Source organism: Thunnus albacares, chromosome 2 (genome assembly GCF_914725855.1).
Source record: "Thunnus albacares chromosome 2, fThuAlb1.1, whole genome shotgun sequence".
Classification (NCBI taxonomy): Eukaryota; Metazoa; Chordata; class Actinopteri; order Scombriformes; family Scombridae; genus Thunnus; species Thunnus albacares.
Window position 1 is genome coordinate 409,358 of NC_058107.1, and position 17,235 is coordinate 426,592.

At 40.1% G+C, this 17,235-nt stretch overlaps 2 protein-coding genes across 3 annotated transcripts in view; one reads left to right on the top strand and one right to left on the bottom strand.

Annotated features, from left to right (window-relative positions):
* Positions 1-1,462, bottom strand: part of LOC122989159 (zinc metalloproteinase-disintegrin-like lachestatin-2) — a 37,937-nt gene extending 36,475 nt beyond the window's left edge. The window contains exon 1 of one of the 2 annotated variants that reach the window (XM_044361861.1): positions 1,339-1,461. In XM_044361861.1, coding sequence (XP_044217796.1) covers positions 1,339-1,390 — 52 coding nt within the window. In that variant the 5' untranslated portion in view covers positions 1,391-1,461. Of the gene's footprint in view, positions 1-1,338 lie in introns of both variants that reach the window. The other variant, XM_044361868.1, reaches the window with a different exon arrangement.
* A 14,322-nt stretch (positions 1,463-15,784) lies between these two features.
* tcima (transcriptional and immune response regulator a) lies at positions 15,785-16,810 on the top strand. The gene has a single exon (XM_044361951.1). The coding sequence runs from the start codon at positions 15,940-15,942 to the stop codon at positions 16,240-16,242; it is 303 nt and encodes a 100-aa protein (XP_044217886.1). The 5' UTR covers positions 15,785-15,939; the 3' UTR covers positions 16,243-16,810.
* The last annotated feature ends 425 nt before the right edge of the window (positions 16,811-17,235 follow it).

Consider the following 17,235-nt stretch of genomic DNA (forward strand, 5'->3'; position numbering starts at 1 on the left):
GAGCGGGGCAGGGCTGGTGAGGCTAACACAGGGCAGGTGTGGGGAAAACAGAGCAGGGCAGGACTAACGAGTCCAAATGCAGGGCAGGTGTGGAGGAGCACATGAACACACAAGGGAAACAGAACAAAAACCCAGAAAACAAACTCAATGCCATCTACACTAACCCATCCAAAACCAACCACAAACACAAACCCAAGCACACAACCCAACAAACCAATGACGCAGTCCTCCAAAACCCACCACCCAACCCATACAAGAAAACCCCCATGAACCGAAGGACCAAACAGAAGTGCAAAACCAGGAGACCCCAAAGAACACAACACAAGACCAAAAAACACCCAAAGTCCAGGCAAGATGTGACAATTACCTAAAGGAAGCATATACAAGGTGAATAGAATTGGTCCAAGTACAGAACCTTGTGGAACTCCGTGTCTAACTTTTGCCTTCACGGAGGATTCATCATTAACATGTACAAACTGAAATCAGTCTCATAAATAGGATTTAAACCAGCTTAATGCAGTTCCTTTAATGCCAATTAAATGTTCCAGTCTCTGCAAAAGGATTTGATGGTCAATTGTGTCGAATGCGGCACTAAGATCTAAAGTATGGAGACAAATCCTTTGTCTGATGCAGTCAGGAGGTCATTTGTGACTTTCACCAGTGCTGTCTCTGTGCTATGATGCCTCTAAATCCTGACTGAAAATCCTCAAATAAACTATTGTTATGTAGAGTCACATAACTGATTAGAGACTGCTTTCTCAAGGATCTTATAGAGAAACGGAAGGTTAGATATAGGTCTATAATTGGCTAAAACACCTGAATCAAGAGTAGGCTTCTTAAGAAGAGGTTTAATTACAGCTACTTTAAAGGACTGTGGTACATGGCCTGTTACTAAAGACAGATTGATCCTATCTAGAAATGAAGTGCTCACTAAGGGTAAGGCTTCCTTAAGCAACCTAGTTGGGATGGGGTCTAAGAGACAGGTGGATGGTTGATTATTCAGTATTATCTCATACTGCATGTGTTTGCTGACAGTCTGAGTTCTCTTAAGTGATGAAATACTGTAGAATAATACGAACTGAAAACAGTGCTAACATCAACTCAAGTGTCTTCATACAGAAATGTCTCTGTGACAAATGGGAGACATGCAACTCTGCTACTGTAGAGTGTAGTTAACAGGGTTATAGTGAAAGTTGTTTATTGTGAAATCACCTTCAAGATCACAGCTAACATATTTTTGCAATAAGTAAAGCAACTCATATAAGGTCATATAGGTTAATAAAGTCAGCCGATGCTAAACATATTTTCAAAATATGACAATTAAAAGGCAAGACTTACTTTTCTTTTGACCTGTTAAAGTGTCCTGAATATGCACTGTCTTGATTGTCATGTTAATTGGGGTTTCCTCTTCCTGCAGCAGGGTCAGGTGAGTAGGTGTCAGTCAAAGACACCCACAGTGTCACTGGCCCAACCAACATCATCCATTTCAGTCCAACCTGCACCACCTAATGGCAAGAAAAGCAATATCAGCAGTATATGGCTTTGCACTGTTCATATAGTTTGTAGGATCTTTATATAAAGCTGCTGCATTTTTAACACTGCAGGGAATGAGTACAGTTTTAGTCTTGTTACAGAGAGAGAAAGAGGTTTTGTATTTTATACTTTAAACCTGCAAAATCTTCAAAAAATCTGCATTTTATCAGGATTTCGGGGCTCCATGGTTCTGTGCACTGTGCCTGATGGGTAAAAGCAACAGCATACTCAAACAATTTAAAAACGTCAAAAAGTCGACAGCTCCGTTTTTCCCTGGTGTTTGGAGCTTTGTCTTCTGAGCTTATTGGGGGTGTAACTTAAATAAATTGGACTAGGCCCTATTACTAATTCCATTGATCATATAACTTCATTTATTCCATATTGACACCATTAAACAGTCACACACAAAGGATCAGAGAGTCTGTCAAACAATATTTTTATTAGTTAACAGCGGCATTTCCTGTATTATTTGTGGCATAATATGTATTTTCTCATAATATTCTGTTAAATTTGTGTGGAAAAGTGCTAAAGAAGTCCAAAATGATGTGTGATGCATGCAAAAATCTGATCACACCTTTATCAGGCTGCATTATTTGTAAGCAGGTGTATAATCTATATTTGTCTGGTGTGGCTACAGCTGCATGAATAAACAGACATAATATTCTACTCAGTTCAACAATTGTTCTTCCCTATTCACCCCCCTGTGATATATCAGAGGCTATCCACCCTTTATAAGATGAACTACAATGATTTGGATCTTTTGATTTCTATAAGGAAAAAAATGGGGCAAGACCACAAAGAATGGATTTGCAATCTGCCCCGTTTTAACGTCCTACTCACAAAAGATTTTGCACTAATGATATGACGCTGCAAACACGCCCATAAGATTTTGCAGCTGAGTGTAATTCGCCCTTGGTTTTCCAGTGTTTCAGGCTTTTGTCCACATTTCAGCACACAAAGTGATGAAAACTGCAGAGAGCAAAAAAGCCTCAAATTGCGTGTCATTAATTAACAGAAAGAAGACAGAAAAGACTGTGTGCATTTAACAGCAGATGGGTCAGGATCTGACGGTAATTAATGTTCTGTGTTCCGCTACATATCGACACAGATTCATGTTTATGTGGTGGAATTATGTGTAACAGAGCAGCTGTTATTTTAATATTTAAACCCGAGATAAACCCCCAAACCCCATTTGACCTCCCCCCATGTCTGACTGCAGATCAGAAAAAAATAATAATTCTGTCAATTCAATATCATTCAAGCTTGAATATTTAGAGAGAGAGAGAGAGAGAGAGAGAGAGAGAGAGAGAGAGAGCACAGTTAACACCAACTGTCTTCAGACGCTAATGACTCTGACCGTATGGCAATTAGCGCCGGTCTTTGTGAATCAGACTGATTTTCAAAGAGGCTTATTTGCATAAAAAGGGGGCAATTTTGCGCCGAATGTATGAATATTAACTCATTTACATTCATACGAGATTAGTTTGGCAGCGCAGTTTGCGGTGCTTTGAGAATTACACAGCGCAGAATCCTTTTGTGGATTTGATCCATAATCTTTGTATTTTGCAATGTTTACTGATGTTCATTTTAACATGTCAAATACTGAGATATTCCAATTTGACAAAAAATCTATCATTAGGAGTCATTTTTAAAGGACAGGTTCACAGTTTCTCAAGTGTGTCTTAAAACAGCAGTTCATATGAACAGTGTAATCATTCCTCCTGTTCATACTGACTATTAAAAGATCCTTCAAATGTGCTTTGAATGGAAGTGATGGAGGCCAAAATCCTCAGTGTGTCCACACAGTCATTTTATCTGAAGCTTCTATTCAGCTTCAGCAGTCTGAGTTAGTCATATCAAGTGGATATCTGACACATTTACAGTCTTTTTAGCATCTTTGTGTTTCCTCGGACAGTGTTTCCCTGTTGAGCTGCAGGTGGAAGTATAGTAACAAAAAGAGGAACTTTGGCACTAAAAAGACTGTAACGTTGAAAGATATCTACTTGATTTGACTCATTTGGACACTGAAGCTTTATATTAGCTTTTTGCACAGAAGGAGGACTGTGGATTTTGTCCTCCATCACTTCCATTGTAAGGTCATTATGATGGGATCTTCTAATGGTCAGTATGAACAGGAGGAATGATTACAGCAAGAAAAACAGGTTTCAGTGTTCATTTGGGCTCCTGACTGTTGTTTTAAGACACACTTTATAGCCTTTAAATATGGCCAAATGCTACTGTATTGTGGCATTTGATTCCTAATTTTAAATTAGTGGGTGGTGTACGGAGCCTTGGAGTGAGGAAGTGAATTCATTAAGTGCATTTAAAATATTAATGTGTTATCAGCATTTTAGAGATGTAAAATTCTTTGAACCATATGCTGTTGCTTTCTGAGAAGCTTGGATTAATGACAGAGACCCTTAAAACCCTGAAAAAGCAGTTCCACATGTCACAAATGACTGCTCTTTGGAAATTAATATTTTTAGGATTGAGAATCTGTTAGCACTATGAATATCAGGTTGAAAAGATTATATTTTCTTTACTTACCTTTGATTCTTCAGATACAAATAGCAGTGCTGTTGCTGAGCGGACGCATATATGTATATATATATATATATATATATATATATATAATTATTATTATAGTGGACCAGTCTCACACCAGTTCCACTGACATCCAGATTATACTCTGATTAATGATTAGTGACTTTACTTGTGGCCACTAGAAACTGCAACAACATTCAGAGAACCTCCAGTGTCTTTCCCCCTTCTATCCACAGTCGATGTATGTATATGTTTATATATCTATATATATATACATATAGATATATAGATACACACACACACACACACACACACACACATACACACACACTCACACATATATATATATATATAGATGCAATGTGCAATAGATGCAATGTAATAAGATGTCAGCTACTGTAGTTTTACTAGATTCAGTAACAGGGGGGGGGGGGCTTATTCATCTGGCAGTTTGATCATTCAGATTATTAATATGACCAGTGATGACCTGGCCTCTGACTCAGAGATGAATCATCTTCTCATGAACACTGGGTTGCACTTTATCTCATCACCACCAGAGAGCGCTGTCTGCATTTATATGCATGCAGGCTGGCTCCTGCAGTGAGCCTGAGCTGCCTGTGGTTGGCTCTCACACAACGCACACAGCATCAGCTTCATCACAGCAACATATTTGTCCTCCTAATATAGAATTTCAAACTTTTTAAAAAGTTTCTTAAATTGTTTAAAAAAAAAAACATTCCATATGATTTTTTCACAACAACATTTTCATAAAACTTAAAGGTTTTTTTTTGCTCTACAAATGGGACACATTTTATAATTTTTTGTGAAAAACCAAAAGTAGAAGATATGACTTCTTGAGATGGACTTTGTGTACAGTATCTGCTCTGCTGGCCTGGCTGCCAGCTGCCCAGCCTGCGGGCTGATATCCCTGCTGGACGGCCCAGCTGTGGGAGGACAGCTGGCTTGCATGACGGGGCCTCTGTGGAAAAATGTGACTTTATGGATTGCAAACACAGAAAGTACAACAATGTAAACTGTGTTGCTGATGGAGTCCTGCCAGGGACACTGCAGTTTGTTCCATTGCTGGTCTGACCTTGACAATCATAGATGAATTTGGTTGCAAAGTGAGCTCCGCAGGCCAAGATCCATATCACATCAGCGCAGTGGTCCAGGTTCAGATCCATTTTCAGACTTGACAGATCTTAGTTTACATAAATCCAGATATAGTAATCTTTAGATGTTTTAAAAGAGCCAAACACTCCTTAGATTGTCTAACTTGTACTCACTTTGTGGTGTTAATATTTAGTCATTAAATCTTTATCAGGAAAGCTTTAAAACACATCAGAGCTACTGGTGTCAAAATGAGCCAGGTTTCTATTGATAAAGAGCAAAAGCAATCCACAATGTCCTTACATTTCACTTCTAAAGCATAATTAGTGGAATTAGACATTTCTTCATCTTTCTGGTGTGTCACTGAAACATATGGGTCATTCAAACAACAGATGACATCAGATGAAAATCAATAATGTATGTTTGCCTTGTTCTTAGATCCTTTACTAAAGTAAAAGCGGCAGCAATATCCCAATGTAAAAATGTTCTATTACAAAATTCAAATTTTTACTGAAGTAGAAGTAACACACAAGCATTAACAGAAACAATATGCTAAAGGTAAAGTACTCATTATACAGAATGGCCCTTTTTGGAAAGACTTACTTTATATTTAGTAGAAATTTAATGTTGATTAAGCTGATTTCAAGAACTTTATATATTTGTGGTGGAAGAAAAACAGAAGTATAATCAGCAAAATGTACTCACAGTATCAAAAGTGACACAGTTGAATTACAGAGCCCCCAAATTATTATTATAATTATTACAAAAAATCATAAATCTTCAGGATTTACATTACATAAATGGATTATTATTATCGATGTGTTAAAATGTAAGTAGCATTTTAGATTTTCAGAACTTATGCCTGACCAGGTCTAACCAGGTAGAACCTGTGTGGCTGTGCAGGGAATTAATCTATAATAATAATTAACTTCAGCTGTTAAATAGATGCAGTATAAAGTAGCATAAACTGATAATGTTCAAGTAACTAAAAATGTACTTGACTAAATGAAGTACATTTACTTAAATGTAGTTACTTTCAACCACCACTGGTAAGATGCATTCATAAATAATACTTTTCATGTGTTTTGTATGTAAACTTGCAAAGAAACATTAGCAGTGACAACTTCAGTATTTATCTCTGAAATATTGTAAAGTAGAATCAAAAAACTGTAAATTTTACATTGTATTGTGCAGTACTTGAGTAAATATACTTAATTACTTTTCACAACATTATCTCGAGCTCATGATATGTGATAATTATTGATCGTTTATCTTAAAATATAATGCAATGTCATTAGTCATCGGTGGCCTGATGAAAGCTGCTCTTGAGGGTTTAGCAGCAAATAACATGAAAAGCTGGGACTTTGTTTTACGGCTTAGGGTTTAGTGAAGTAATACTCTGAGTACTTGTCATCCAACATACAATCTTCACTGCAGCAAAGAGCCACCAAAATAAACACAGAAAATACAAACAAAAGGGAAAATTGATGGCAACTAATGTGTGAGAAAACTCTCTTAAAATAGCATTGTCTGTTGCCTGGGGATATTGTAATCATGTTAAATATATAACACTCTCGTGCTCTGGTATGAACCATTTCATCTATCAAAACAAATCTACCCCTTAGGATTAACTTCTCCACTGTTTGAAAGTCAGTATATTTACACTATGCCTTGGAGCCATTTTCTGGGTTGTTTTGTATTCATTCCTTGTCTTATGTGTATGACAATATATCTGTCAGAATAAATGTAGAATTCTTGCAGTGTTTTCATTGTATTTTTACTGCAGTAGATCTTGGCTGCAGAAATGTTGCTGACAGCTTGAAGATGAGGGCTCAAGTTGCATTAGCTACACACATGGCTGTTATTTATTTACGCCACGTGCTGCTGCTGCTGCTGCTGCCTCAAACTGGAGCACAGGGGATGATGATGCCTACCCTGCTGTCCTGTCCACTGCAAAATATGGACTTACAATCAGCAGTCTTTTAGTTTACCGTTAAATTCTGAACCCTATGACTCCATTAGTATTGCAGTATGCATGCTGAGTGCTTCCCTAATGCTATAGCGATGGAGTGACTGTTGACCTAATTTCAAGTGTTTCACCGTCACTCTCACTCCCTCTTCCCTCTCTGCCTTTCTCCTTTTTGTTGTTGTTGTTGTCAGAGATCTTATGATGCGTTTGACGTCAGCTTAAGGGGCCTGAGCAGACCCGAGTTCAGATAAGAGAACTTATTTTGTTTTCCACGCTGATATTTGTGCTCTGACCAGCTTTCTCTATTATCTGCCTGGTATATGGACACACAAGACCCTGGTGGTGAGTTAAGTCATCCACAAGACTTATTTCTCTTACAGGCGGACCGGTTTGAACCAGCCTGAAGCTGAAACTAGCCGTGGCTCTCAGTTCCACATCCAAGCTACCACACTAAGCACTGTTAAACCTCCCTGAGCTCATAGAATTTCCCAAAAGACCTGCTGATAGACTTCCCCTTAATCTGTCCAGTTTCATGACTATTGTTCAACACTGATTCATTTTACATGGGGTGGCTTCTTTGTTGAATGTTCTACTCTATCACTAGTAGAGGAGACATTGATATGGGAGGCATACATCTACACCATATCACACTTTGTTTTTGAGCTATGGTTACTGTTCTGCAGCTCAGGAACTTAGACTGTTTGGCAGGAAGGGACTCTTAAAGCCATACCTAATCTTACAGTCAGTGTGACTGCAGTCTAATAAATGTCTAATGACGGTAAATAAGAGGTGCTTTATTTTGCGTAAGTGATGTTTTCCTCTTTGTCTCAGCAGCAGTCTGACAATGTCTCAGTCAGTCTCGCCTACACTCTTAAAAGACGATGAGTCATCTTCACATTATTTTAAGGTTCAGACTGTGCAGAGTTACACCGAGACTTAGAGTAGTGTGCTTTACTAAATGCAAACATATATCACATAGTGTTGCCACTCTTATAAAAAATAAGATACTATTTAGTAAAAGTAATAACTTGAATTTTGAGAAATACGCTTATTCACTTTCTTACCGAGTGTTAGATGAGAAGATCAATTCAACACTCCTATATGTTCATTCAGTATGTATTTGGAGCTAGCAGCACATTAGCTTAGCTTAGCATAGACTGGAAACAAGGTGAAAAACGTAACCTGGCTCTGTCAGCTCGACCAGCGCTTCTAAAGATTTTGTGATGTTTGGACAGAGCCGGTCTAGATGTTTTCCATCTGTCTTTATGCTAAGCTAAACTAACCAGCTGCTTTATTGTACCTTTATGAGAATGGTGTCAATCTTTTTGACTAACTCTCAGAAAGAAAGCAAGTTTGAAAGTTTATTTTAACAACTGTGTATTTTAAAACGTAGTCAAAGACAACCTCTGCTTAAACAGAATATTTTGTGCACTTTCAACCCCACAAATGTCTGTCAGCACTGTCTTCAATTCAATCAAGTGTTTAAAACATGACAGACTCGAGCACACTCAGCTTGACACATCCTAACAAAAGGGTGTATTCTCTCAGATTTATCAGGTCTCCTGCCACAGATGACTTGTTCATCAATTCAGACTTGCGTGTTCCTACCTCCGGTCTCTCCACTATGACCTTGCCCTCCCGCCATGATGAACAATGGGCCTGCAGTCGACCGGCTCCAGCACTTTCCTTCACTTGGCGCTGGACCAAGCCCCATCAATTCATGTGCCTCTCTGCTGTACTGTTACTGTTAATACGGGGTCAGCACATTTGACCACCTCACATCTGTCCATTTATGTAGTGGTGGTACAGTGGGGAGAGAAGACTGCTGAGTAACCCTTGAGTTAACCACTGGCAGAGTTCCTCAGTGGCTTACGGTACAAGGCTGTGGTTGTACTGGGAAACTGCCAGTGACAGTGTGTGAAACAGCTTGGCAGAGTAAATGAAGTATGAGAGTAGGGCTGAATGGGTTAAAATGCTCTCATAAACTGACAGTTTAGGTTGTTTCCTTTCAATTACTTCTTTTTTCAGTGCAAACCGTGAGAGGAAAAAACTATTTAAAAAAAACCCTAAGTGACAGCAAACAAATCTCCCACCTGATTCAGAAATATGGGTTGCAAAATGTTTACACTGTAACAGTTTCCAGTTCACTCAGCAGAGCGTGAGACTCACTCAGGCTCCATAGAGACCGTTTCTGCCTCCAGTATAACAGGACGTTATAGTTCGTCAAACGCACTGAGTCACTGCTTGTTTGCTGGTGCAGTGTTATGGTGACCCTAGCGGTATCCTCCCAGTCTCTCCATCTCCACCCACTGACTCTCTTGTTGCCCTCCACTGTATCGCCATGGAGACAGGAAGGCCTCTGAGCTCCCACTAAGCTGTCAGCCACAGTGCATCCAGGGTTACGTCACCCTGGGGTAAAATGTGCTTTACTGTGCTACCTCGCTCCACAGCCTCCACCAATGATAAACAGAAACTGTAACAGTATATGTGGGCCTGTGTGTTTTATAGCTGTTTTGGTCTCCATGCTGACTTTTGAGCTTTGAACTGTACTTAGATGAGGGTATCCTGTTGTGCAGATAATACCTGATCCATAACCATCATGCTTACAAAACCAAGCTGTGTTTTGTGTGTGTCCATATCACCAAAATAAAACACACACTGGACTTAAAGGGGTATTCCAGCAATTTACTATTGCACTTCCATAAAGTTATGGGACTCATAAGAGACAGATTAAAAGAAGGAATGGTTAACATTAAAGTAGCAAAGGCTGGAATGCAGACTTTTAGTGCCTAATATGGGTCCTACATTTCCCGTAATGCAGCTGGATAGTATTTTTCATTAGACCTCTTGCCTCCTTAATGCCCACTTCTTTTAAACCCCACACCCCCAATTTATAACACCTGCTCCCTGTTAAAAAAAAATATACATACACATGTACAATGTCCAAAAGCTGAATTTTTTACATTTTACACATTTACAGGTACAGGTTTTAGGGAAGGCATCTGATAAAAGTCTTCCAGTGATGTCACTTGAGTCGGTCTGGAGTCGGGGCTGAAGACCGGTGGGGGGGGGGGGCAGGCATTAGAAAGACCTCTGTAACCTGCTCCTCATCTCTTCTTGAGTCTAGCAGCTCGAGGCTACATTACTAGCATGACACCCGGATCTTTGACTCAACTGTAGGTTGTTGAGTTGCATTGTGGGTAAAGTAGATACCAGGTTTTCGACAAGAGAGAAGAATACATTGTATAAAAAGATGACATCTCTGGTTCTATTGCAGTCTGACAATATTTAGAGTGAAATTTCACAATGTTAAATGAAATACTAAGTAGTACTCATCATGACTAATAAACTGATGTGTAATGTCGGTTAATTCTGTTTTACATGCTGCAGGAAATGACTTCCTCTTCCCACCAGGAGCTTTCAAAATGCTCTTTTTTTAGTTTCATTTTGATGTTCTGAAGACGTCACCTACATATAAAATAATACATGTGCAAGACAACAAAAAGCAGCTATGGGTGAATTAAAGGTAACATAGAGCATTAACTACCCCCCCCCCCACCCGTCTTTCAACATCCACCCTGTAGACCGGTGACCTTAATATGATCCACCTGATCCAGTGGGGCCACAGTTCAGGATCCTGAGCATCGTGTGGACAGATGTACAGTAGGTTTGGCCTCGGGCCCCTGCGGTGCAGCCAGCCGTGAACCGAGCGGCAGCCGGATTGAGCCGGTTCGGTGTAATGGTGCCTTGCATTGCCTGGGTGTTCATGCGGGCTCAGCGCTCAGTCATTTAATCTGCATGCACAGGCTGGTCCCTGGGGTGGCGAGGGCGGGGGTTGAGGTTGATAAAGTGTGAGAGGGAGGAGCAGAGGAAAGAGGAAACATGAACTCTGCTTTGCGTGCAAGTGTTACCTCCTGCTCTATTGTGGGTCTGATGCTGCTCACCCTGCAGGTTGTGAAACATGTTTCCACTCCTCCCTGCCTCCATTAAAAAAACAAAGGTAGCTGATTCCTGTGAAGCCTTTGTGCAGATTCCAAAAAACTTAACTTGAAGTTGTGCTACTTCCAATGTAAATGCATCATAAGTAAGAAATGAGTAAGACATAAAAGCAAAATAATTAAGAGGTATCCATATTACTCATGCATTATGCTGAATTAAGTCTATTGTTTTAGGTTTGATGATTATATAGTAAAGAAACCGAAAGCACGCTGGGTTTATAGACTGCTTGCAGTGTATCATGATGCACTTCAAGTGTTTTACCCTTTTTCTGGGAAATCCAACAGAAATGGGCGTTTTACAACTATTTCCTATTTCCAACCTTATTCTTCATAATTGGCTCAGTTTTTATTGCCACAAGTGCACCCCCTGCCTGCACAGTGCACTCACAGCTGGGTTTTATAACAAGTTCTCCTGAAATACAGCTTCTCTTGGGTAATCAAAGTTCACCTGTATTACCGTCAAACAATCAGACATGAAACCCACAGGGCCAGTTATATCTGAGTAATGTTCACATGCTTCCTCGTCATGTGCCAAACTTTTTAGAATCTTTGTCCTTTGGAGAAACAACATAAAGAGCTGCGTTCACACACACACACACACACACACACACACACACACACACACACACACACACACACACACACACACACACACACACTAGTCCCCCAGAGACTCCCGCTCTCCCCAGATGTCCTTCCCTTTCTGTCCTAATGTTACATAAGCAGCCACTTGCTAAACAGACACGCCGGGTGTTTGCTGCCAGTCACAGATTCCAGTAAGGTCCCGCAGTCACATATAAACACAGGCCTTCATGAAAACATGCGTTCTCTTACTGTAACAACAAGGCCTGTAGGCATTCATTAGTCATTATTATTCCCGCTGCATGTTATGCTGCTGGTATCTCTAAGATGCCATTTAACTCAGTTTGAACTCTGTCTTTCCATCATCTCTAACAGCTGTTAGTTTGTTTTCATGCTGTACTTAACCTGCATATTTGGACCACATTTCCTTCACATTTAATATGATTTAATCAGTATTTATATCTTTCTCACATTCCTAATAATGGCATATCAATATTGCTTTATTCGTTTTCCATCCTGCTCTAAACACAAAGAAGTGTGTGGTCGACTGTTAACTCGAAGGTCAAAGTCTCACCAGAGCTGATTTCTGATAAAACAGTTTCTGGTTACATGTGTTTAACATTGAAATAGTGTCTGGGACTTGTGCAGATTAAACAAGAGGAACAGGAAACAGTGACTGAGACATTTCCCAAAACGCTGCTTATCCATTTTAGAGAAAAGTAAACATCATATAACCTGAGATTTGTCATTCAGCTCTGAATTAAAGAGGATTTTATGTGTTCAAATGTTGTAATTTTGTCCTCTTACATCACTGGACTTCGACAAGCATCACTGTTTGTTCAAAGATTTCTCTATCAGGTGATTTCAGTTAGTTGCACGAACGTGTGCAACGCTAAAATCTATAAAAATGTATTATAAAAAAAATTCATAATGTTTCTGCTCCCTTTAAATGCAGATTTCAACATTTTGGGAAATACACGTCTATGCTTTGCTGCTGAGAGTTAAATGAGAAGAAGCACTTTCATATTTGTATGTTTAATATGTAGCTACAGCTAACAGTCAGTTAGCTAAACTTAGCATAAAGACTGGAAACAGTTAACCTGAGTCTGTCCATAGGTTGAAAAAATATGCCAATTAACATGTAATATCTTGTTTGTTTTGTTTTTACAGGGAGTTATGTGCTGAATAACTTCTCAGCCCAAAGCAGTAACTTCCTGAAATCCTGTTGTTGCTCTTCCGGAAATATTTTAGCACATAAGAACATGTTGTTCCAGTCTTAATGCTAAGCTAAGCAAATACTGACTGTAGCTATATATTTACTGTACAGACATGACGGTGATATCAATCTTCTTGTCTAACAAAGCAAATAAGTTTTAAGTTCCCCTTTTTAGCATTTATAAGCAGTTTATATACAGTTAATAAATGGTTTATAACACATTATCATGTAGTTGTAAGCTGATATGAAGACATTTTAAGTGTTATAACTTAACTAATGAAGACTCATGGGTGCCCACAGGAGGAGTTAAAGTCATTCAATAAACACTTATATCTGCATACAACTACATTACAGTGTGTTATAAAGCATTTATTAACTATGCTGCTTCTACAGAGTAGCATAGGAGACTGGGCTTTTAAACTTTAAAATGCACCGAGAGGGTGAAGAAGTGTCTTGTTTTAATTAATAATGTTATACAAAGAATCAAGAACAAGAAGACAATATCACAGTAACTAAATCAGCCCGATGTGTTGCATTAAACTTACTGTCAAGTTATCATTCTGTATCACATGACTTCCACTTTAGATAAAGGATATTGGCTGATTGATGCATGTTGTGCTCCGTATCAAACACCACAGGCTGTAAAAAAACAATCATGACAGGCTACCGTTATGTGAGATTTATGTGGTGTCATAAATCAGAAGGGAGCATTTCAAAATCTATTTTTTAAGCTGGAAAATGTTGTAGTTGAGGATTACTCAGTATCTACAGATGTCCCAGGCTAAGACTGACAAGTAATTCTGGAGGTGGTTTCAGACTGTTAAAGGCATGTCCTATCACATTTTATTGCCTGAAGTACTGTACAGTACAGCCATAAACAAAAAGACAAGGAGGGAAACAACAGAATTAGTCTAGATAGATAAAGCTGAACATTGGCTGTGTTACTTAATCAGACTTGTTGCAAGTCTCAGCAGGCTGCCTCCTTTTCCATGAACACTCTTATCTGTGACCTGAACTCTATTTTCGGTACATTTGGGAGCACGGTTATACAATTTGAACCAAAGTGGGATTTTAAATATCTGTGGAAGGGGGTCTTATCTTTAAGGGATACACAAGGGAGTAAACCTACTGTCTCCTGAGAATCTTCCCTCCCATGGGGAGAGAAATGACAGAACCTTTGGCCCTGTTTAAATTTAGTGTCTCTTTTGTTATGATAAAGCGTGAATGCTTGGTGTGGACAGGAGAATAGGGTCAGCAGCTCAAGGCTCCTGTTTCCGTCTACCCACTGAAATCTCATTGTGCATTGCTCGTCCCTTGTGCCTCGGGACAACTTTGGGGTCATAAATATGCCATTTCCAACAGCAGTGACATTCCCTGCCTCCAGTCATAACTGTCATGCCAGCCTCCAGACAGACAGGTATCCTGTGGCGGCACATTGTTCAGACAGACCTGGAAAACAAAGCTGTCAGTGAGGATCTGGGTATTGTTTCACCTCAGACTCAGCGAGGATCCTTGGTACATTGTTCAAGTCAGCACACAAAGTCAATGCCACATACTGGGCACGAGCTTCAGTGTTTAGCACTCTGGGGGAAAACACACTTCCTGAGCCACTTATGGCCATTTGCTCCTGACTATCTTTTTCCATATAAGGCACCGGGCTCAAGCGACACATGTATGGGTGACATTTTTGGCTTTGCACCAGCATAGTACTGACACTGTCAACGTTGTTTATGAGGAGAGTTGCCTCTCAAGGGGAAACGCCTCGCAGCGTTATCAGCGCAGATCAGCCAGACTGCGTGGACCACAGGTCAACTGCAGATGTAAACACAACTCACTAACCCTCCTATCTGACGGCAAGACGCAAGACAAATATTTTTAGCACTGCTAACTGGAAAAGGGAGTAATCTTCTGTAGCACTTCTGGAAACAGCAAAAAAATAAAAATAAAACACTTTTAAAGAACTTTATGACTAAATAGTGGTAGAAATACAAGTTAATTATAAACTTCCCTTCTAACAAATAACACTTTAAAAAAGTAACAGTAACTTGTTTGTAGACTTAACATACTGTATAACTGTTGGCGTTGTATATAAAAAGACACTATTATAACATTAGAAGCATGATTTCAGTAAACTTTGAGTAAAGACCACGTTAACATCAGGCCTCAGTGTGAAGGGGGATTTCCCAAGAGGAAAAACACCGCCAGTAAACACACTTCTCTGTTAGAGAACAAAATAACAACTTTATTTATCTCATTGCTGCTTTATAAACTGGTTCTTCAGCCTCATCGTCCTCCGTAGAATAACAAGTGAAAAAAAACAAATGACTCAGATGAACTGAGACATCGTGTCTCCCTTGTTACATCTGTTCATCATAGCATGCATTATACAGATGCACCACATTATACATTAATACTGCATGTTTTCTTCTGGCTATGGATAGGGCTCCATGAACTTTTTATACTGTCTGTTTACATGAAAAACAGATCCTATGCACTCTCTAGTGAATAAAATATCCCAATGCTTTTAACAATTCTATGGGTCTTATATGTTGGTCTATATGATGCATTTAATGATTACAGCACAGTGTTTCAGTAGGCTAGGCTGTTTGGGTTATTTCATTCAAACAGCCAGCAGAGAGATGGAGTGACATTTTGCTCGCTGGTTTCATCATTCAGCCGTTAGTATTTGGAGAGTTGTAGTACTTTCCAATGTGCTGCGCTCAGAGGGAGGCGCCGCGGCGCTGTCTCTGCTTCACGACTGCTGATGTCACCGCTGGAAGTGCGTCCTGCCGGAGCAAACCACCCACAGCAGCCCTATAAATACCAGCAGGCTGAGCTCTCCTGCATTCATTCACTCACTCACTCACAGCAGCCTGAAGCCGCTCCGGCGAAGCAGTGCGCACCTAACAACTCATCCTCACCGAGTTGGAGGGCCACACTTGGAGCAGAGAAACACTCGACATCCACCGGAGAAACAAAGAGACAAGATGTCGACCTACGTGTCCTCTGAATGCCGCCGGGTCAGCCCTTCTGTCCACGGCAACAAGTTTGACACGGCGCACCGCAAGAAGGCCGTGGCCAACATCTTCGAGAATGTCAATCAGGACTCCCTGATGAGACTCTTCCAGAAAACCGGCGACATGAAGGCGGAAGAGAGAGTGAGGAGCATCTTCTCCTACACCCAGGACCCGGAGGAGACGGCCCGGGCCCTGATGGCTCTGAAGCAGCGAAAGAAGGACAAGTTCCTCCAGATCGCCGGCATGGTCCGACAGCTGCTCAAACTGCGTTGACTGTCTCTCTCTGTCGGCTCTTGTATGAGCCGAATGTGAAAACACTCCCGTTGTGATTGGGCTGCCGCCGCCGCCGCAGGTACGGCTCACCTGTCGCCTGGAAATGTGCGGAGGTGAATGTGCAGCCGGCCGCCTGGAGGGCAAACATGCAGCAGCTGTCACCTCATGGACGGAGGTGACAGTGGAGAGTCCCGCCATGAGCGGATGGAGCAAGAAGAACAGAGTGGGAATATGAAGGGCATACACGTCTTCCCTGAGACTTGAATTCATGAATGCATTCCTGTGGATGCGTGACTGTGAAGCAGCACCTTGTACAAGTGCACACCACCGCGTTGATGCTGGTGTAAAGCTGCAAAATGAGACTTTCTAGTGCCGAAGAACCTACATAAATGCCTGTCCTGAACACATGCCTTGTCTTTCAGCTTAACTGTGTAACATGAACACTGTCATTAGTGGCCACTAATGTGTTTTGTCACTAACATGTTATAACATGATGATTTGCATTTATGATATGTTCCTTTGTTTGTCATTTTTAAAATAAATTATTGCATTGTATACTAAAGATGAATGCTTGTTTGTCCTTCTTACACACCTTTTACGTGGTTTCATTAGTGTGACATTAGTGCCAGTTATTGTCATATAGGTTGAAATGCATCCTGTCCAGGTATGGGAAATTATATTTCTGGCTGTTTAGGCTTAATTATGGCTCTAATATGTTGTATGTAAGTACAAATGAAATTAGAAGACAGCAGTGGAAGTACAGTGTTGACCATGTTGTCCATCCATGAGGACAGACAACAAAAGAAAAGGAGAGACTGCAGTGAACACACAAGAGTAAAATTATATTTCAACTCTGTTTTCTGTGAAAAAAAGAGAAAAAAATAAGCTCAGAAACAAGATTAAATGATTGTAAGCATGATTTTTTTTTTAAAAACAATTTGACACATAACACATTTTAACCATCTGCCAACCAACAGCTGTGACCTCTGTGTG